The sequence below is a fragment of the Folsomia candida genome, unplaced genomic scaffold (genome assembly GCF_002217175.1).
Source record: "Folsomia candida strain VU population unplaced genomic scaffold, ASM221717v1 Fcan01_Sc006, whole genome shotgun sequence".
Taxonomy (NCBI): domain Eukaryota; kingdom Metazoa; phylum Arthropoda; class Collembola; order Entomobryomorpha; family Isotomidae; genus Folsomia; species Folsomia candida.
In genome coordinates, this window is record NW_019091198.1 from 2,385,028 (window position 1) to 2,407,508 (window position 22,481).

A 22,481-nucleotide genomic window follows, 5' to 3' on the forward strand; every position below is an offset into this window, starting at 1 on the left:
ATTACACTTTTTAGAGAAAATTGTGACAAGTCTCAAGTCATGAGATTCATAATGAGACAGGAATTATGGGATGAAATAATTCTCATCTCTTGTATCCAAGCTGTGAGGAAACCGTACTGGAATAAATAGGACGTTCCGATTACTGCCCCATTTTGCATTCATTCGTGCGTGTTGTTGTGTAACCGGGGAATCAGATCTCTTCATTTTGCCTATTTCGCGTCAGGTTCTCTCTCGGATTTTGCTTTTTGCTTGGTAACAAGACCAACACATCGTCAAAGACAACTCTTCGCATCGAGTGCCAAATGTCAATACTTGCCTTTGTACATACATATGCACCAGAAGAAGGTAATCTCTCTTCCTTCCAGTTTTGCAAATGCAAACCAAACCACATAAAAAGATCACAATTGGACGTATGTACGTACGTAGCAGCTGTATAGGAGAGGGTATATACTTTCACACCGTCGTCGTCGTCACGCCACCATTTCATATCCATTTCCTTTGTGTTATTACATTATGATGCAAATTGTAGCAGTCTGGTTTTGGTCTGTTGAAAAAAAGTCTGCAAATTCTAAAGCGCAGTTTATTTACACAGCCATCGATCCATGGAATGGAGAGAGAGGTGGCACAGGAATGCATACATGCGACAAATGGGACTGTAGAAGAACGTGTCTAATTTAAACTCCATAGTTGGACTTGCATGTGGCGCATGCAATAATAACATACGTACGTACTACACGTTTTATATCTCCCTTGTAGGGAAGATGGAAAACGAGCCAATTAATAAGTATTTGGACCATCTCAATTTTCCACACATATGGCAAATCACTGTACTTAAAGTCAAACCATTTCCCCATCGACATGAATAACTTTTACTCAAAAAGCTTTCTTTCTCTCCCGATTCATGCACCTCACTCACTTTTGGCTCACCCACTATCAATCTACTCATAGCGGTAGTAATAAGTAGTAATAGTAATAATAGCCTTTCATCATTATCCACCAATTTGCCAATGATAGTAAATTCCACCACTATAATTCGCAGGTAGTAGGAAGTAAATACTATTTACCAGCCATTATTATTATACCCATTCAGCCTTTATTATTATAAAGGGGTCACCATCCTTTACTCGTTCGTTCGTAATAATGCATTATTATGCGTATCTCATCACCATCACAAATGTATACAAACAGCACCTTCGTCTCTCCTCTGTAGTACGTAGAACGGTATAAATAACTCGACTACACATTACTTCCTCTGCATTGGTTGGACCCTTCTTTTGCACTATTTTATTACCATGATTATTATTGCATGCATGCATTGCACTCCATATTCACTCACTCACTCACTCACTCAGCACGAAGCATCTGAAATAATTTTAAAGTGTTTGTGCCTTCTGGTTTTGCTTGCCTGCTCATCATAAAGTAGAGGAGAGCAAAGTAAGCAAGCGATGGAATGGAGGTAAGTTGTAAGCAGGATAACAACAACATGGTCAGAACAGCAGAATGTTATTATATCTGGCACAAGCTGTATTTTAGGCAGAGCAAAATAAAGCAAAGTGAGAGAGAGCTTTCTCCTCTCATATATTTTAACACGGCTCTCTCCTAAAGGCCAGCCAGACTTGTAAAGAGTTCTGCTGCTGCTGGTGATGGTGGTGCACCGTTCGTGTGAGTGACATTGACTCTTAAAAACTTGTACACTCAGTTATTTCACAGCCAACAAACTGCACTTTACTCACTACTGGTTAGTAAGAGTCCAATGATGGTTCTTCTCGTCGTCTGCTTGGTGTTGTTGAATTGAGGAAACGAAAAGTATTTCAAATTTCACAATCCTCAATCAAAGAGAGGAGGAAGAAATAAATGTGTGAAAAAATGTGCTAGCTTTAAAAAAAGACGGACAAGATGAGCAGCAAAAGTGGTCGTTGGTTACTACAATAGGTAGAGAAAAACTACTGTCTAATTATTGCGACTAACTCGATGAGCTGAATGTGAACGAGAGGGGAAAAGAACAGCGGAAAATTATTTTCTCACGGTATGTTCCAACAATAATACAATTATTATGCAAAGAGAGAGACGATGGGGACAAGTTAAAGTCTCATTAATAATAAAAAAAATGTATGTGTAATGTGTACAATTTTCGAGTCAATTTATAAAACTTATTTTTAAATAGTTCATAGAAAGGGTTGAAACTTGCAAGTTGTGTGTTTGTGTGTGTGTGGTTAGGTGAAAGAGAAAAGTTAAACACTGCAAAAGGGAATGTTTTGTTTAAAGTTTGTACACCGGGGGACAAATAGTAAATAAATGTGAGAGAACAATAATAATAAAAAATAAGAATAATAATAATACGGTAATACGTAAATAATAATAAAACTTGGCAAGAACATGTATCACACTACCGCAGTCAAATTTCTGTAATGTGGCTTCTTCGGAGAACGGGTACAATGAGCCATTTAAAAAAATAAAATGAGCAGCCACAAAAGTGCAGTACAATACACAAGTTTAGGGAAAAAGTGAATTGAAACAGAAATTGTATGCACTTTTCAAATGGAGTCAAATAAGAATATGCAAAGTAATATTATTTCATACACACAAAATGGCACAGGAAAGTAGACCAATATAAGAAAAAATGCACGACAAGGAGGAAGAAAACTATGTAATATTCAAGTATTTTCATTTATTTTAGGATGGCCAGGGTTAAGGTCGTCAGCAGCGCGTCTGCACATTATCAGCACTATCAGTAGAATTGGTGTAAATATAAATATTATGCAGCCCGTCCGTAGTATCAGCGTGGATTGATTTCATGAGCGATTAAGTATTTATGCAGTATGCAGCATAAATAGGTTTCCAGTGGTGGTGACAAAACATCTAGCCAATTATCTTAGTGAGGATATCGCATAGAATGACCAATTGACCATATGGATTCCATCAACTGTAATTTATCGTCTATACGAAAACTGGCGAGGAGAGAGAGATGTAGAAAATAATGTGCATGCACTACTCTTCCCCGAAAAAGAGTTTATTTGCGTTTAAACCCCCTTTAACCGAGGCGTGTGGTTATTACGATAATGACGTTTGATGCAAATATATATGCACACGAGTTTCGTTGTCAACGTCAAATAACTGGCAACTTGACAAAAGATTTCAGTTCGCAGATCGTCTTGTGAGTTTTGTTGTCAGCCGAGCAGTAACAGCAAGCAGCATTTAATTTCATACTCTTTGACTTCAAATTTCAACTTGAAGCGTGAACAACAGACAACAACGTATCGTCTCAAATTTCATTTAGTTTTTTTTAAGCACAATTTCAATAATGGTGGAAAGTAAACCAGCAAAATAATAGTGTACAACAAGGAAATAAAAAAATAATCATAATTGTCCTCCTCATAGAACATTGTTGTACATACACATGTACTGTGTACGATTAATTTGCTAAAAACTAGGCGGTTATCGCATTTATAGCTGTTTGTTATGCATTATGCATTCAATCCGTCTGCGTCTGAATATAAGAATGAGAATGAGACCATTGTACATTTTTACAAATAAATTGACGTTATGTACATGTGTATAAATTGTTGTGCAGATAAAGCGGAAAGTTTTGGCAGCAGAACGTCCCCCTCGTCGTCGCTGTCGCCGTCGTCCCTGTTCTGTTGAGGACTTGAAGGACCCACACCACCCCACGTTAAATATGTTATGGACCCTTTCTATAATTCCACACTAAGCTATGTTGGCCAAAGCATTCCGCAGGAGTCGAAATTGGCTTCATACACTTCTGTTGTACGACCAGTTCTATATTATTTTTTTTAAATAATAAAACATTTTAATTTTTCCACATTTCGAGTGCTCAATTGTATCTGACTCTTATGTGTGCATTGAAATATGTGTAGGGTCGAAGTCCTGTGTTGGGAGTTGTGGGGAATCACTTGAGCCATAATTTGGCCAATCTCAATTTGGATGCTAACACGGTTAGTTTATAATAAGTAATACGTACATATGCACTTCACCCCACACACTAAGCTTTATTATTTTGTTAATATTAATACAAGTCTTTACTCTGATAAGTGAGGTGCGATTATGATAGGTCTTTATGATTGTGATAACATATGGACAGACTCGTTGTTGTTGACATTAGCTGTAGATAAGCCATCGCATGTTTGGTCGGATTGCCAAAATATATTGAGCGCATGTTGCAGGAAAGATCAGAGAATACATATACATACGCATAAATATGCTCATTAATAAACTAAGTTAAGATCATTTTGTCCAACAATAAATTTTTCCAGTAGTAAAAAAAGGTGTAAATTTAAAATAAAATACCTTGGTGAACCGCAGAATAATCGGGGTCTCGTCGGGGGAAGTATGGCGTCCAGCAGTGTGGAGCCTACCCTCTTCCAAAAGTCCACTTATTCGGGGGGCCGTGGGGACACGATCTCTCCGATCCCATCATCACAAGCTGGGACGAATGGGACGCCCCCACTCTCACGAAATTCCACCCCTGTCCCTCCAATCACTTACCAGGTGCGGATAACAAAATTAATGATGATAAGTTAAACCGTATATAAATTGCTTCCGCTCTGGCGTATTTTTCTGCCGGGATAGTATTGATAGTATATTATTTGCTAGCCTAACACGGTGTTTATAAGTTATTTCATCCGTACTCAACTTTACTTTCTTGTAAATTTTTACGGGTTGGGTAAGTAATACACTTTGTCTCCTTCCCTGGCGTCACTTGACTCTATTTGCTATATTGTGCCGATCACGTCTATGTAAAGAGTATGGGAGAGCGGTGCAGAATGCAGTAGTTAATTTGGTTAAATTTAATGGCGTTGTTTAGAATGTTTGGATGGAGCAGGAAAACGTGGGGGGCACGACCTACTTTTACAATCCAGAAGAGGCTGCCGGAAGTCAAGAAATCATACCGGGAGACGATCCCGGTGGTCCCCACGTGTTTCCAACCTATTCCGTCTATGCCGGACCACCTTCACACCTTAAAGACTTCACGACCAGATTGAACCCTCTGGGGCCACCGCCCACGCCCGTCGTCCACCCAGCCCCACAGTCCCCCTCATTCTTCACGCCCGACGAGCTGAAGGCGGAACTCATGCAGAGAAATGCGGTCATGTTGTCCCAACCAAACTCTACTGTGTTTCCCGATCTACCCGCTCAAGTGGACCACTTCACGGAACTGTGTCCTGTGGAAACGTCGCTTCAAAAACCGGGCTCATTCGGATACCCTTCAACCGTTTATAAGGCTATCAACTCAAAGAATGGGTTTACATATTGTTTGCGGAGAATTCATGGTGAGATAATGTCATTTGATAGTTAAATTGGTTTGTTGTTATTCACTCATTTGTACTGTAAATTTTTGTAGGATTTCGTTTACCATCTGGAAAGTGGTTAGGGATGATTGACACGTGGAAAAATATCTCACACACAAATTTGGTTCAGCTCAGAGAAATTTTTACGACAAAAGCCTTTGGTGACACTTGTAAGTCTAGTAGTTTGTTTGGAATATTGATTTCTTTGTCCTTGTTACTGTTACAATTTGAAATTCATGCAATTTATCTTTATTTACAGCATTAATATTCGTGTATGACTATTTCCCTTCTGCGGACACACTAATGCAGCGACATTTCGACAGAAACCATCAAGTAAACGGCTACGTTGATCCATTTAGTAGTGACCCCTCCGTTCCAAGGCCCTATAGCCATCAAAAGAATGCATTACTAAGACATCATGCAAGTAAGACTTTTGATAATTCTCTTTAAACTTTGTAATTTGTGCCTTATAGTGAAATTAGTGACTAACTGATTATTGTTTTACACAGACATGCTTCCAGAAAACCTATTGTGGGCCTATATTATTCAACTGAGGTGAGTACAATCCTGGTACTTTAATTATTTTGCAATCTTTGAATTTAAAATGGATAATTTTTATCTTCTCCAAAGTTCTGTGATCCGAACTATACATAGCGCTGGCTTATCTGTACGATGCTTGAACCCTTCTAAAATAATCTTAATCTCGAGAACCCGTCCTGCAATCCGCCTCAGGTAAATTAATAGTGCAATTTATATGCAATAATGTTTTAATTATTAGTTACAGGTTGAAATATTCCAACTATTTACTTCATAATCAGTATCATAAAATGCACTTATTTTGATCCACAGTAATTGTGGCATATATGACTTGGTAACATTCGACCCCAATAGTAATCCTGCTGCAATGGTTTCTTTTTATCAGGTAAATAAAGCCAATCACGATTAACTTAAATACTGTAACATGTACACTTTATTATTTTATTTAAAAATCAAATTAATATTAATATTTCAGCAAGAAGACCTAGTCTCATTTGGAAAACTATTGTTGGCTCTCGCCTGTAATTCTCTATTAGCTGTACAACGCGATAATTTGAACACCTCTATGGATTTAATATCTCGGACGTACTCTGCGGACTTGAGAAACTTAATTGGATACTTAATGAACCCTCGTGCTGCTGGAACTACACGTTCTGTGAACGACATAATGCCCATGATAGGAGCAAGATTCTACAACCAATTAGATTCTGCAAATGCCCGTGCAGAAATTTTGGAGAATGCTTTAACTAAAGAGTTGGAGAATGGAAGGTAAAAATTCCCTCCGTTCTCATTCATATTACAATATAAAGCCTTTATAAAACCTTTAATATTTTATTTGTTCTTCTCAAGACTTTTTAGGTTGATTGCAAAACTCAATTCGGTCCTGGAAAGAAATGAGTAAAAAAAATTCAAACCTTAATTGCTTAATCACTTTTACAAAAAACATTAGACCGAAGCTTAAATATTCTCATCTATTCATTTATTCAGATTTAACATGGACCCAGCTTGGTCAGAAACGGGGGACCGTTATTTATTAAAATTATTTCGTGATTACGTATTCCACCAAGTGACACCGGATGGACGACCATACTTGGATTTGTCGCATGTAGTGTACTGCCTAAACCGACTGGACTCTGGTTCTAATGATAAGGTAAAATTGTATATACACATCTTTCAAACTAGTCGTGAGTATCAACTGAATTAAGTAACAAGTTATAGATAAAAGAAAATTGATGATTTTGTTTCATTTTCCCTTGTCCCAGGTCTGCCTAATGTCTCACGACGAGCAAAGTATATTAATAACAACCTACGCAGAATTAAAACATTGCCTAGAACAGTCTTTCTTAAGTCTTTCGAACAGTTGAATACTTGCATCAAATTCTCCAGCCAAAGCAAACCAGTTCCAACCAACACGCAGCAATCCACGCCCCTCCCCATGAAGTAAAATGGTACACACATACTGCTACTAATAGTAATAATAATTAATGGTCCGTTTATCAATTTAGTTAAATTCACACAATCAAAACATATTGCTCAGACCCTGCGAGAAATATTATCATCGTCCTCCATCTCTTCTTCCTCCACGGCATCATCACGATCCATTGACGTGCATAAATCCAGAACCCAATTAATTATTGTGTTAGTGCAGCTTTGCCAAATACCGAAAGACGAAATTATATTAATATCGACACACAATAGCACATTGTCACATATTGCTACCACTATACTACTACTACTACAAACAGACAGTATATTATATTCCAAAGCCCTTACCTTTTGTACAAGTGAGTGATAATATTTTAAATTTGCATCCGATCATGATAATCATTTGTAACTCGTTTCAAATCATTCACACGCCGCAGATACAATTAAACCACGAAACGGTAAAAAAGAGTCACATATTCCTCCTGCTGCACATTTGTTTAATTGCAGCAGAAATTACCAAGTATTTTATTTTATTTGGATATTACTATCATGGCAGAAACTGACTAAATAAGTAATATAACCTGATTCAAATTGTACTTATTACACACTTTTTTATATAACGAACCAAACTCAATCCCTAACTTTATTATATTACTTATCGGTTGTATGTACGTAAAATGGCTTAAAAACGCAATGATTGTTTTAGTAATTACTCTAACCTGCAAAATAATCAGAAATAGTATATCTAAAATTCAACGGCATAGTAATCCAGAGAATATAACAGAGTTTGCAACACAATTGCATAAGCAACTCTCTTGATTACTATGTAACTCACAAATTTTGATGAGCAATTAAGGAAAATTCCATAGTCGGGATGGAACGGGTAATATACAAATAACAAGACCTCCTCTTCTAAATCTTTAGATATAAAGGCATAATAATCACCCATGATGATTCATGTACGAGTATGCAAAGAGATTTCCAGGTTAAACACAGAAATTATTCGAGAATAGTGCAAGTAGTTGCAGTAAGTAAATAGTAAAAAAAGGAGCAAAATTAGTAAAATACCAACCAAGTACGAATTAACGGAATAGACAGAGTAATTTGTAGACTGCTAAATTTGTTTTTCTACAATGAATCAAAGCATAATAAAAAAACCTCCAATACTACAAAATGCAGAATAGCATCATGCATGGTGGTGAAAGTGAAAGTGTGTGAAAGCACTCACTGGTATATCGATGTACTCTAAACAAAAAAATGCAAAAATTAGTGCAAAATTGAAACAGATAACAAATTGTGATGCAGGTAGTAGTACTAAAAAATAGTTGAGGGGTCATTCTTTCAAAAAAAGTTGGAAACATTCTTGATTTTGCCTGAAGAATGTGTACATTTTTGCAAAATGACAAGTTCAAGTACAATATTACAGCATGGGAAGAGAAAATCTATTATTTCTTTGCCACCATAATTAATATCATCAGGAGAGGAAATTAACATCAGCACTCATCATTTTGCTGCTAAATAAAACCCATTTTAATCACGACAAACCTACCTGCCTAATACCAACCTAATAACTAATGCTGAGCCGTAAAATTTGAGGTTTCGAGAGTATTGCTTTAAAATTGATTATTATTATTATTACAAAAAACATTCAGCTATAAATAATCCTTGAAACCGGAACCACAGAAATGGTACAACAAACACGTCTATATTATTTGAAGAAAGCTAGAGAAAGTAGATGGAGAAGAGTGAGTATAGGGAAAAAATGTAACCTAAACCTGATATCAGTGATCTCTCTGTTTTTGTTTGTATTTTGTAATTGTGTTGTGTTTTGTTCAATCTCATTCAGATGACATTCGGTACATTAATTATAATTATATATTTACCTCTGCGATTTTATTTTAGATTACATATTATGTATTATTATTATTGTTATTGTTACGTTTAATGATTGTCTTAAAAGTTTGTTACATAATTATTTAAATTTTAATTCCAAATTTGTCCGACCAAACAGGATGAACAAATTTATTTTTTTGTGAAAATAACATGCAGCATCACCGTTATCATTGGTGGTGGGTCGTCGTGCGTGTCCCTAAAATATTTCATTTCGTGAAAAACAAACGTTTTATCCCACTTTGATTTTTAGTCACGCTTTTTTAAGACAACCATCACTTTATCCATCACTTTATCACGGTATGGACAATGCTTTAAGAAATACTTAGAACCAGAGAGAGCTAGATGCAATTCAATTTATTATTTTATACTGAAATGTATTATGGAAATGTGTCTCATGAGATTGTGTTGTGCAGTATATGTATCTCCAAAAGGTATTCAAAAGGAAGAAAGAAAGCAAGATATTTACGAACTGTCAACTAAATATGTGTGAGTCTGCGCCGGATATAAGGTAAATGTGTTATTAATTATTTTGTTGTATTGTTGTAGCCTTTAGTACCAAAATTCCAGGAACAAGCAAATTATCGTAAGTAAATAATAATAAATAAAATAAGAATAATATTAAATTTAGTACCGCTATACACGCCCATTGTACTCAAAACCATTCCAATAAATAAGGGAATAAATAAAGTATTTAATGAAAAATGAACCGTTGTAAGAACATAAGAACATATTTTTTGCCGTTCAAAAATTTGCTAAAATTGACACGTCTGACGTGTTCTCGAAATTTGTGACCTTTCATGCTTCTTCTAAATGATAGGAAAAAAACGGACATAATATAATTTTTTCATGGCTGATAAAAATTTATTTAAATCCCATATCTCATACAAAAGTAGTAAAGTTAGCATTACAATTATTATTTAAAAAGGATATATAATATGTTATATGTATGTAGTTGTTGCATATCATGTATTAAATTATTTCAGAGAGACACATTCTAAAGAGAGGCAGTATTACATACTACATGGCTAAAAATTGTTGGAAACACTGGTAAAAATTCCTGGTTGAGTTAAAGCATTTTTTCATCAAATTTGTCATGATTTTTTTTCATTTCATTTTTCATTTCAGAATTATAGTCATGTAACGTTTCTTTGAGATAAAGCTGTCGAGTTACTATTTAAAAAAGTTATAGAAAAAAACATCTCCTTCAGAAGCAACACCCGGTTTTATGAAAATTTCTATTTTCAGCAGATATTATCGAGAAATTGAAAATATGAAAAAACTACTTGCATATAAATAAGCAAGACAACTTTTGAAAATGTAAATGATTGATCATTAAAAATTTAAACTTCAGCTTCCCTACTAAAGGTTTTCCTGGGGTAGTACTGCTGCTGCATTTCCAACCCCCCCACCTCCCTCTCCTCATACTGCTCAATGTGTTCCGGGGGGTAGTCGTACTGGTGGTGAAGTTGTTGTTGGTGAAGTTGCTGCTGATGGAGGTGCTGCTGCTGCTGCTGGTGTTGGAGTTGGTGTTGGTGGGGATGGCGTTGTTGGGGTGGGGGCGACTCACGATACTGCAACTCCTCGCCCTCCTCCTCCTCCCCCCGACGAAGATGGGCCGAGGACGAGGAAGTGGAGGGGCGATGTGGTTCCCGGTAAATCGGGGTCCGATTTTCTTGCATCCGACCACACATCCGGTCTCCGTACATGAGGATGATAAGAATGGTGAACATGATGAAAATAGCAATGAAGGCGGTTGCAGGCCACCAAATGTGAAACATTTTGACTTTTAAATTAGCTTGTTAGACTTCTTGTTGGGGGTGAGGTTGGGGTTGGAGAGCGGTCAACTCTGGTTGGAGAGTGAGGGGTGGTTGTTGACGGGGTGATTGGATGAAGACCGGAAGTAGGAGTCTATGCGTAAAAAAGAGGATGCGACTATGGAAATTTATGCTATGAATTGTACGTTTTTTTACTGAGGAATTTTCACCTATTTCCCGTATTGGGGTCTCTCCAGTACTGCTTGTACGGGGTGCAACAACAGATAACCACGTTGATGGCGATGAGTCCTAGAACCACGATGGTGCAGATGCTTATTCCAACGTAGAATCCGGTGTAGTCTGAATGCTGCTTTCCGTGAATTTGGTACCAAGGGTTATTTTTCCACTCGTCGGTATCAATTAAAATAGACATGTCTCATAGTTCCGCAGGTAAAAGTGGTCGAGTAACTTTTTACCTGGTTGAGGGTAAAAATTTAAACTTATGTATCAATTTCAAGTCGGGTCGTAGACTATGAAAATGTTTACAAACAATTTCTGGTACCGAATTGGTAAATACTTTCCTAACAATTTCTAATAATGTCAACCCTACAACAATGGAAAACGCCTATTGTCGATGACGGAACACACCTTTACTCACCCTTTTAGCAGGTTTTTTGATGGAATGAAGTTCTACTAGCCTGAAGCATAATGTAAAAAGGTAGAGTCGTTGTACAATATATATGTTTGTACATAAAACCGAAGCTTTTTAGCATGTGGGATACAAAAACGATGGCGAAGGCGGAGCGTTGTCCAGTGCAACAGAGCTGACAACAAATGCGATCCGTGTTATTAAGGAGCAACAGGTGCATATTGTTAGATTATTGCGTATATACGTATTACGTATTGTGCGATCCAACCCCTCAAAAACCCCTTTCTTATAAAAAGCCGGCTTATTTTTTAGCAGCCAAGAAACCGAGGTATGAACATGAACCGATATGATTATTGTTCGTATGAAAATCCGTATGAAAATCCACCCTAATTTGTGATTAACCTAGCGCATTTTGTTCACGTGATGGTTTTATTCTACAGAAATTTTAATACAATTATAACGTTTATAACAATTAATAGTAATTTTAAGAATAATCAAGAATCAATGGTGTATTTATTGCACATAGAAATGAGTAATCGACTCTCGGGTGAAAGGACTTAGTTTTGGAAAGGTTTTTGGTCTCGATTAAGTTAAAGATTATCAATTAAACTAACGTACATACTTAAGTTTACTGTATTATGTAACAATTATTTAAAAGTATTTGTAGTGGAATATGATTACGAATTTTCCTGAGCAGTAGTAGACTTGCAAAAATACTTAACCCCAGGAGGACGTACCTACATATCAACAATATATTCGGAGAATTGCAAGGTGCCAATGCAGTAGTGGAGCAAGGCTGGGCAGGGATTTGCAAGACAATGATCATATCTATGTATAGTTTATAAATGAATAATAATAAGTTACTGCTCTATCAATTGTCAAAGAACTGGCGCTACAAACGTGCATCTAAACATTAGCACAATTTACTTACTGAATTAAGGCAGTTTTAGTCAAATACTACAGTCAGTAAAGAGTAAAGTAACGGTTTAAATGACATATTAAGGAAAAATGGAAGAACAATAAAATCGACAAACAGTGACTGCCTACGAATGACGAATGGAAGATGGTGGCACAGAAATTATTACTTTTTTTACACCTTTGAATAAAATAATATAAAAGGGGTTACAGCCTACTTTAGTCTCATTCTCTGTTTCTATAAGCATACGAATTCGTTGTAGTGTCCCAAGTATCGAAATGTCTGAAATATTTTCCACTGCTATTTTTATAGTAATTTTGATTATTGTAATTTGGTGGGGTTGAGGATGAGGGTGATCCGTACCGATAACCTCCTGTCTCCTCCCGGGTACTTCCTGACCTCGTCTTGAAGTCCTGCGTCCTAGCGGAGATCGATGTCGGGCTAGATTGAGGAGGCTGATTTGGCACCACAAAGTCCTCCTCGTACACCTGCTTGTCCGGATTTAGGAAAGGGAGATCAAAATTCCGAGAGGACGAGGACACAGCGATTGCATAGCTGGAAGCTTTCGAACTCGTCCCATGCTCCCCATTCGTCACGGAGGAGGTGGAGTGAACGAGTCGGTTATTGTTCCTCCCATTGGAAACCGACTGGCTGAAGGCGGAAGCTTGTTGGGGATGATCATGACTTGAAAAACTGACACTTGAAATTTGAGAAGTTGCAGAATTCTCGTCAGAGTTTTGTGTAATGGTGTTCATCGTGTTGAAAGAGTTCTGTCCATGTCCAGCTGCGTCGCCTGCTATGTCAACCGTCATTTCAGAGCATCCCCGTGGCACTACTCGCTGTAAGAATAAAAAATAAACAATACAATACAACACGAATTTCCAAAATATCATCATGACGCGGATGCTTCATATAATTCCTGAAAGACAGAAGAAGTGTACGTACAGACTGAAAAACTATCCTTCTCCCTTTTTTGCCCACGTAGCACACGACATTTCTCATGGACGAATGGACCTCTGGCTTAGCAGAAGTGGTAGTGGTTGACGTGGGGACTACTCCCTCCATATTGACTGGTTTCCGGTGATTAAAGTTGCTATTACTGTTCCCGGAAGGTTGGTGGTTGAATGCAGATGATGCAGCGGCTACAATTATAGACATATTTATAGACACATGGATGCAATGCAAATAATAAATTTATTGATGAGCTACTTATCGGATTAGATCCGAAGAGTGAGTATGCATAGCGAACAAATATCTAGGAATTTGTTCTTACGGGGAAAGACCGTGATGGTGAAGGAACAGCGTGCCTTATTGTCGGAAGAGTCTTTAGCTTCATAATTTATCAAGTGTTCCCCAACCGAAAGGACGGATCCAGGTTCGTGAGATTTCTTTAAAGCCGAAATCCTCACGTTGTCGCTGAAATGAGGTTCCATCCACATGATGGGTTTAGCACTTTGGCCCTGGCTCAACCGGCTGGAAAAGGATTCTGGACATTCTCTGACTCGGGGTGGTTCGTTATCTGATTTGTTGTACGAGATGGGAGGAGGAGGAAATAAAAAAGAGAAATAAATTAATGGCATTCCATCTTAAGCGATTCCAGGAGAGGTATGCACTCGTATGCACGCATGAATGCAGATTTAAATTACAACCTCTGACTTCCAATGTGAAGGAGCACTCGGCAGAGTTGTTCAACGAGGCTGCGGTACGTGCCCTAAATGTGATCCGCTGTTTACCCGGACCAGACTCCGACTCCAGGCCTTTCGCCCAGGATGGTTCGGCTGTCACTTGTCTATACCATCAAGACAATTGCTTTGTCAGATCAAATAATCATGCACTCTTCACACATACGTATGTGCAAAATGAGAGAAAATTCCGAGACTTAAAAGCAGCGCAGCGATAAATTTTTCATTTGAGCATGGAACAAAATAATTTTCAATCGTAGGTTGCTCATTACAATTAAAGAACTCTCACAATACTTACCTCCACCAGTCCACATTCGTTTGGGGTTGTGGGATTGTGACATAAACCGTGTTCTGATTAGGAGGCAAATCTAGTTTTATGTCATCTGGGCATTTGATCCATGGCGTTTTGAAACCTGAAATTGAGTCGAATTTATGCACGAGCTCTAACGTTTAACATGTTTCCCTAAGAGTGAGCCGCATACGGTAAGTGAGATGAATATAGCTGTTCCTCGAGGCCGTGGAGGTGGTTGTGGTGGTGGTTGGCGTCGTGGTCGAGGGAAAAGTCACTGCTGGTGGTGGCAAGCTATAACTGGGGGTCACAGGCTTAGTGCTATAAATGTTGAGGTATGGGGTAGACGGAGAAAAGTAGTATGGACGTCGGTTCGGTTGCTGTGGCTTTGTCCAGTACGTCGACCGTTCCGTGGTGGTGGTTGTAGACGGGACAGTGGTGGTGGTGGGGGTGGTTGTCGTCGTGGTAGGAGCAGGCGTTGTAGGAAATGGTCTCGATATTATTTCTGGTCTGAATGGTCTCGAGTATGTAGGTGCGGGTGGTGGTGGCTGATAATAGGTCGGCCGGAGCGTGGTTGTGCTCGGAGGAGAAGTTGGAAGATTTACAAATGTGGGTCTGAATTGATTGAAGCCGGATCCGGAAACTTCATTATTGGGTGCCAGCCGAGGGATTTCGTTTGACGGCGTTGACTCGGATAATCCAATTCCCACATTTTGGTTGTCACCTTTTGGAATGGCTGTTTAAATGAAGCAAAAAATCAAACTCCTCAGTCTTAAACTCAAAGCCGTTGTCGAGGAGTAAACCTTTGTTATCAAAGTTTACAAACTACTCTTTATTCAGCAGCACATATATCAGTATTCTATTATTTTCTATTAGAATAGAACTATGGAGGATATACGGAAGATATCTCTTACCTTGACAGAATCCATTCTGCGTTCCATGCCAAGTTCCATCTGATGAATTACAGTTAAGTGTGTATTGACCTTTGAGCTGGAATCCTGGTCGACATCTCAACTCGCACAGACTTCCTGGAGAGTACGTCGTCTGTCTCGACTTTCTTTTGAGCAGGGTGCGTCTATTTCGAAAACGGAGGTTGTTCCTTCCCCCTTGTTGCTGGGTCTTATTCCTCCTAGCGGCCCAGTCGTGGAGGAGGCGTCGTTCGAGCTGACTGTGTCGATGATGTATTCCCACCGGACTTCGAGAGCAGTAAAGATATGCGATCCCAGCACCTCTCGGAACAGGAGGTGTGGGACAATTCCTTACGCTGAAGTCGTCCCCTGGTACTCCCACCGGTTGAGTGAAGACATTTCGAGGGGCAGAAGTTGTAGTAGTTGTGGTAGGCGGTGGTCTTCTTGTCTATATTTTTTGCAAAAACAATGCAAATTACGAGCTTCAATGCAACAAGTTTCTAGCATTCGTCTCAATTTTTTTACCGGTGGAGGTGGTGGTGGGGTTGTTGTTGTCGTCGTTGTCGTCGTGGTCGTCACTGGCGGAGGTGTCGTCGTCGAGGTTGTTGTAGTAGTCGTGGGCATTGGTGTTGGTCTTCTCATGCATCGTTTTCCATCCGGACTCAAGTCAAAGTCATCAGCACAGGCACAGTAAAAGCTCCCTGGCACATTGATACAATCCTGGTCACATCCCCCATTGGCACTTTGACATTCGTTTAAATCTCGGCAAAGTCTTGGGTTTCTGGCAAACACATTAGATTATGAGAGACATTCGGCATAAGGATGACATGATAGTTTCGTATGCTTGTTCCATATTTGTGTACTTGTTCGCAATAAAGTGACGAGAGTGTGTGTGCGACTTGATAAGGAATGAATGCAGTATGTACATACAACCAAGTACGTGCTTATTATTGATATATGAAGAGAAACACTAACCTGGGGTCCACAATGTAGCCAGCAGCTTCACAAACACATTTATACGAACCAGGAAGGTTATGACAAATTTGCGATGGACCACAAACATCAGTTTCGCACTCGTTCTCATCTGGAATTTGTTTGCAAAATTAACGTTACTTGATTATCTTTTCTTGGTTATTAATGGACTTGTTGATCTCGCTCAACTATCAACAGTTTTCATGCCATCGACCTCCACAACTGGGTGAAATTGACCAATTCCTTCATTTTTAGTAATAAACCATGGTCCATGTTTTTTTACCAAAGACTTGTAATGAGGCAACTTGAGACCGTGCAGTTTCATTACCAAAGTGAGACACTTGTTTAATTAAACATGAAGCAATTTTAAGTTTAGTTAGTTGTTGCTGGTATGGATGTCATTATTTGTAAAATTCCAATCATCAAGTAATTTAATTTAATCAGCGTAAAAGTTCAAGAAATTCCCATCCTTTCCTTGAAACTCAATCGAAATAGGGATCCCTATGCCTCAAATCAAAGGCAACAAAAATGTGTGGTGACGAGATGAAGCGTGAATCTCTCTTTCGCTTGAGTTTGACAAGTTACAAAAACAATTGTCAATGTTCCAAGTCAACTTTGCAGCTGTAACTGATTATCACCAAAGGAGACAGCAGTTGTTGGAGGAGGAATGAATTCGGAAAACTGGGTTTGTATTTCTTTCTGCACCAGGCAATTTCTTAATCAATTCGAATTTTAAGTCCATGAACAAAAACAGATTACACAAATCATACGTGTATCGGTTAAAATATAATTTTGGAAGTTGATCATCTTGATAAACAAGGACGATAAGTAAAAGAATAACACATAAGATATTCTCGGCTGCAGATAAAACGCACAGCGTGGCTGACTGAATAAACACGAGGGTGGTGCTGGTTCGTGTTGCGATTAGTGTGTAAATAGTTTGTGCTGTTCGTAAAGTTCAGAACAGGACAACGGAATTTAAATAAAAAACCTTGAAGCAAATGAGGAGTTTGGTGGAATGTGCGTTAAGAGAAAAACTGGAATGAAAAAGAAATGTATTAAAAAACACAAACCTTACCAACACATTCCTTTCCATCGTAGGAGAGCGTGTGACCAGCGAAACATTCGATTTTTGGAATGATTTCTTCAACAATTACTCTTTCTTTGGGGATGTCTTCCGTGGGAGTAATTTCGTACTGGTTCCTGGCCTGATCGATTTGGATGTGCTCGCCAGATTCCTCCTCTTCCTCTTCATAAGGGTTCGGTCTTCGGAATATTTCATTTTCTGAGCTATCCCCATCACCTTCCTCGACGTATCGTGGGGGAGGTGTGCTCGGGGTGGTGGTGGTGGTGGTAGTGGTCGGTTCCGGGGTTGTTGATGTCGTCCTGGAAAATAAGTCGTACCCGTCGCTGTCGTCATCGTCATCTTCTTCTTCGTACTCGTCGTAGGGTCGAAAGTATGATGGAATTTGTGTGGTTGTTGTTGTAGGAGGTGGTGGTGGAGGGGTGGTGGTAGTTGTTGTCGTGGTCGAAGTCACTGGTGGTGCTTCTTCTTCCTCGTCTTCCTTTTCATACTCCAGCGTTTCGATTTTCTCATGAGATGTAATGTCTTGATGAGTTTCCTTTGGTTTTTCATACTCGTCGTCATAAGGGTCTCTGTTGTTGTTATCAGTTGACGATGGGTGAATTGGCTGGCGTGGACTTTCTTCTTCTTCCTCCTCCTCTTCCGACTCGAGTTCATTATCTGGAGGCGGGGGTGGTGGGGCTGGAGTGGTGGTGGTCGTTGTCGTCGTCGTCGTTGTAGTAGACGGTTGCACCTCTTCAACAGACTCTTTCTCTCCGTCGTAATACTCTTCCTCTTCCTCCAAATGATTATTATTTGTGGGAACATGAGGTGGCTCAACTTCGTACTCGTAAGGGTCACGTCTCCGCCCATAAAAGTCGTCCGGTTTTGGCGTGGTTGTTGTGGTGGTTGACGTCGTCGTTGTGAATGCAGTAGTAGGAACTTCCTCTACTTCGTGTTGCTCTTCATCAATTTCATTATATTCGTCATCCTCCTCTTGAACTTCTCCATTGTATCGATTACGCCCTGCACCCCCTCCAGTGTAACGTTCCAGATCCGTGCGTCCACTCTCCTCAATCTCCACACTGTCTGTTTTTCCAACTGCGACTGTCTCCCCCTCGTCTTCTGTCTCCACTTCTTGAGGAGGCGGCTGAGAAGGTGGTGGTTGCGTTGGAACTTCCTCCACTTCCTCCAAAGTATTCTCTTCCTCCCCCTCTTCAGCTTCTTCTTCTGGTGGGGAGGTGGTTGTGGACGTAGTTTCTGGACTTTCTTCCTCGTGATCTTCAGTCTCACTTTCCTCATGCGTGGTTGGCTCCATATCATCCGTTTCTGAATGAGGCTGCTCCCTTCCTCTGTCTTCCGGACTTTCTTCGACTGACGACTCCGTCCCGTGAGTATTTTCATATTGTCGACGCAACGTCTCCTGCTCATATCTTCGTCGCTCCTCTTCATATCGCTCTTCGTAGTGATCTTCGTCCTCGATGTGCTCCATGGAGGTGGTTTGGTGGTATGGTTCCGGCGTGGTTGTCGTCGTGGTGGTGGCGTAAGTTGTAGTCGTTGTTGGAGCAGGTGTCGTTTGAGCTGCTTCTTCCTCTTCGGCCTTTTCGTCGTAATTGTCGCCATCATAATATTCTCCGTCGGCATCAGTTTCCTTTGGAGGGTTTGATGTGGGTCGTTCTCGTTCCTCTTCTACGGCTTCACTGGGCTCACTGGGTGTTTCCGCACCCGCTGGATTTTCTTCTTCTTCGTATTCGTACTCACCACCTTCTTCGTAAGAGTCTTCAGCCTGTCGATGGATTCGGAGGAGAACCTTTGATCTAAAATAATAATCAGCGTGGAATGCAGACATGAGTCGAAATTTTCTCCTGGCCTGGTAAGTAACTACCGGATGCAAAAAGTATGCAAATAAAATATTATATGCCATTTAATTGCAGTTGTTTTAATGGTTTATGTAAACACTTTTGGATGAATAATGTCTAGTAAACAACTGCATAAAAGAGATAGATAAAAAAGCTACTAGATGATAACAGTTTCGTTAGATAACAGATTTACGCATTTCCTTGCCAGAGAGAGAGATATGTAACCAATGCAAGATTCAGGTTTCAATGGACATGCCATTTGTTAGTACGACTTGCAGTGACCATTGGCGAGTTCGTCGACATAGTGGATGCTTTATTTGGTGGTTCGTATGACTGGATAACCCTGTGTTGTTAAAGGTCAACATTCATTTATTAATTTTAACTCTTTCTTAATGAGTTTGCACTTGTCTGTCTTGATCATTATTAGGTAATTACAAACTCGAACAAAAACTCGTTCCTTCCGCAAAATGTTAGTCAAGAAATGAACTCATAAAATAAAATTGCAGACTGTGCGACCTGATCTTATCACAATTTTTGGGATGACTCCAACAAAAATTAATTATTTCATTTCATTTTATATACCGACATTATATTGCTAATTTGACTCTTGGGGTTTTACATCTGCTTTTTCCTTCCACTTTTTTACCCAATAAACTAACTGACAAATTGGCGTTTTTGTACTCAAAAACAAATCCGAATGTTGGCCGGATCTTATCAATTCTCAGATCTTTTTCAAATTCAACGGGAAAAGAAAGACGGGGCTGTAAAGAAATGTGACTCGGAGACGGAATGGAGCTTTCCGTACATCATAAAGACTTGTATTGAATTTCTGTCACAATTTGTCCCTCATAATCTATCCTCGTTAAATGGAATGACGTAATATAAAATGTGTGCTTATGTGTGAGTGTGTGAGAGAGAGGGATGTTGTTCAAGACATGCCAAATCTCTTAACTTTGATGCCGAAATCCGTGACATTAGGCTGGAATGGAATTACATCAGTTATGTAATTGCACGTTGTCACATAATATATAGACCTGTTTTTTAGGGCGTATGTATTTCATCCGGAACTACATGATTTAGTAGAAAAATCTTATGCGGAAGCAATCTACGCATATTTCCTGCATTTCCAGGTATTACTTTTGAGCCGATCTCGATGTCTAATTGTAAGGGGAGGGCTTGCTCCATTTCTTTTTCAGTATCCAATTATAAATAGCAAAAATTAGAGTAAATGCAAATTTTATTACCGACAACGTCAAAGAAATTTGCATCTGCTTTATGAATGTGTTTACTACTCCTACACAAATAAATCATCAATCTCTGGGATTTTCTGAATGGCCGTATAATAAAAATATTACGCACATTGCTTTCTTTATGAATGATAATCATTGCTAAAATGTGTGTGGCTACTTGATTTGTCTAAATTTTTATGAGTTCTTTACTCCTCCGACCTTTCATTATTACATGTCATGAAATAAATCCATAGAATTTGACAACTTTCACATGTCGCAGTGCTAAAAAAATGCATATGTACCAACCTCGGTTTTCCATGATTTCCATGATGAAACGAACCATGAGATGGTTCTGCAAGAGATAGGACGCGACTGTTACGAGCTGCTGAGATGCCCGTGTCTATGAAAAATATTAAAATCTGTCATTTTCATCAAAATTCAAACTATTCCTGGAACAAAAATTTGAGTGGCATAAATGCTGTAAAAATCCACCTGTGCTCAGAAGAAGCAAAAAAGCTCCCAGAAACACCAGTATGAAGTGGAGCTTCATGTTGGTGAATCACACACCAACACCGATGACGAACAAGATGATGGATGTCTTCACCAGCCAATAACTTCCCACAAGAGACGACCAAAAACTTTTGCTTACAACAACAAAAGGCAACACGTGTATTCAGTTGTCATACAACTCAATCAACTTTCTCCAGCGTTGTCGAAAAATAAGTCTCAAGTTCCCTGAATTTCAGATTTTCCACATGCAGGCGTCTTTAAAAATGGTCACTGTCTTTTCGGCTCTTGTGGTACATAACCTATTCAGTTATTACTCAATCACGGCTACATATGTAGTTAATTTCACTCTTAAATACTAATCCTAACTAATTATTCCGTGGTGAGGGGCAATGCGGGCCAAAACTGGAGTTGAAGATTGGGAGACTTGATGAGGACTGAATGTTTTCCGTGAAAAATCAGTTTTATATTTAGCTTCCATCTTCACACTCATCCTCCTATATTTAGAGTCATCGCCCTAATCTTGAAGAAGTGGAAGAAGTCACAACAAGAGGAAGACGAGACTCCTGTATATGTACGGCTCATGTTGGTATTGGAGCTTTTGCTGCTGCTGAGACGTCTTCGTCGTCGTCTTGTTTGTAACCAGCAGCAGCAGCATCGTCAAGCGACCCATAATCCAGAGAGTCAGTGAGGACATGCAAAATGCAGTGCAATCGAAACGTAGGAATCGTATCAAAAACACTTGAATGTGAATGATGCTCGTCTGTCTTCTCGTACAATTCGCATACATGAGATCATTCGCATCACATCTCACCATGAACTTTTACTGCGTGTCGTGTGTGATGATGCGATCTCGCTATCTTCACATTTTTCATCAATTCCTTATCCAGCTGTTGGATTGGCTCGATGAAAACTTTTCCGTTTGTTGTCTCAATCTTCAATTCCTCAACTTCGTCTCACACCTCGAATCACGATTATCTGGAAGCACGTTCGAAAATAATTTGCCACAAGATTCGGATTTGCAGAATTTCGTATTATTTTGAGAAAAGTGTAGTCGAACGTAGTACGGAAAGCACTGAATCTCTAATAATCTGTAGAGTACATGTACATATATCCATATGTATGTATTTCTTGTTTAGGTTGTAATTATATCCATATCCGCACATTTTTTTAGAAAATCTTGTTTGAAAATAAAATGCAAATCAAACTTTAATCTCTTGAGTTATTATTCATCCCCTTTCAAAACATGGTCGTCGTTTGCATCGTTTTTTTCATTCTCCACGCTGCCACAACGTCCACGGACGGTGGCAGGATGAAGAAAATGATATAGCGTCAAATCCCACTTTTCAACTGCAGAAGAGGAACTTTTATAGATTGCTGGAGGATGAGAATGTTATGAAAATTTTCAAAGAAAAAAATCCGAGCTTGTTGTAAGTGTAAAAGAAACGGAGTTGAAAGCTCCTCCCCATAAAAGTCTCATTTCTCAGGCGCT

General features: G+C 39.1%; 2 protein-coding genes across 5 annotated transcripts; one reads left to right on the plus strand and one right to left on the minus strand.

The window, feature by feature from the left end:
* Nucleotides 1–1,346: 1,346 nt before the first annotated feature.
* LOC110850760 (PAN2-PAN3 deadenylation complex subunit Pan3) lies at nt 1,347–9,867 on the plus strand. 4 transcript variants are annotated; one of them, XR_004835186.1, is made up of 15 exons: nt 1,550–2,026; nt 3,572–3,765; nt 3,876–3,953; nt 4,321–4,506; nt 4,823–5,288; nt 5,360–5,476; nt 5,566–5,730; nt 5,816–5,861; nt 5,937–6,038; nt 6,156–6,228; nt 6,319–6,611; nt 6,693–6,740; nt 6,831–6,993; nt 7,106–7,291; nt 7,349–9,867. XR_004835186.1 is itself a non-coding variant. In XM_035853215.1 (14 exons), exons 2-14 carry the CDS (start codon nt 3,682–3,684, stop codon nt 7,205–7,207), a joined length of 1,905 nt encoding a protein of 634 aa, XP_035709108.1. In that variant the 5' UTR covers nt 1,347–2,026; nt 3,572–3,681; the 3' UTR covers nt 7,208–9,867. The 4 variants fall into 4 exon arrangements, 2 of the variants coding, with proteins under 2 accessions (XP_035709108.1, XP_035709107.1); XR_002548006.2 differs by having other exon boundaries at nt 1,553–2,026; nt 7,106–7,283; XM_035853215.1 differs by having other exon boundaries at nt 1,347–2,026; nt 4,841–5,288; nt 7,106–9,867.
* Nucleotides 9,868–11,956: 2,089 nt separating this feature from the next.
* LOC110851118 (mucin-5AC) lies at nt 11,957–21,503 on the minus strand. Its single transcript, XM_022098757.2, has 12 exons — nt 20,975–21,503; nt 20,789–20,882; nt 17,410–19,211; nt 16,335–16,443; nt 15,885–16,140; nt 15,366–15,807; nt 14,645–15,187; nt 14,461–14,575; nt 14,130–14,269; nt 13,754–13,999; nt 13,426–13,622; nt 11,957–13,319 (listed from the first exon to the last, which is right to left on the minus strand). The coding sequence occupies exons 1-12, from the start codon at nt 21,030–21,032 to the stop codon at nt 12,705–12,707; spliced, it is 4,617 nt and encodes a 1,538-aa protein (XP_021954449.1). The 5' UTR covers nt 21,033–21,503; the 3' UTR covers nt 11,957–12,704.
* Nucleotides 21,504–22,481: the final 978 nt, after the last annotated feature.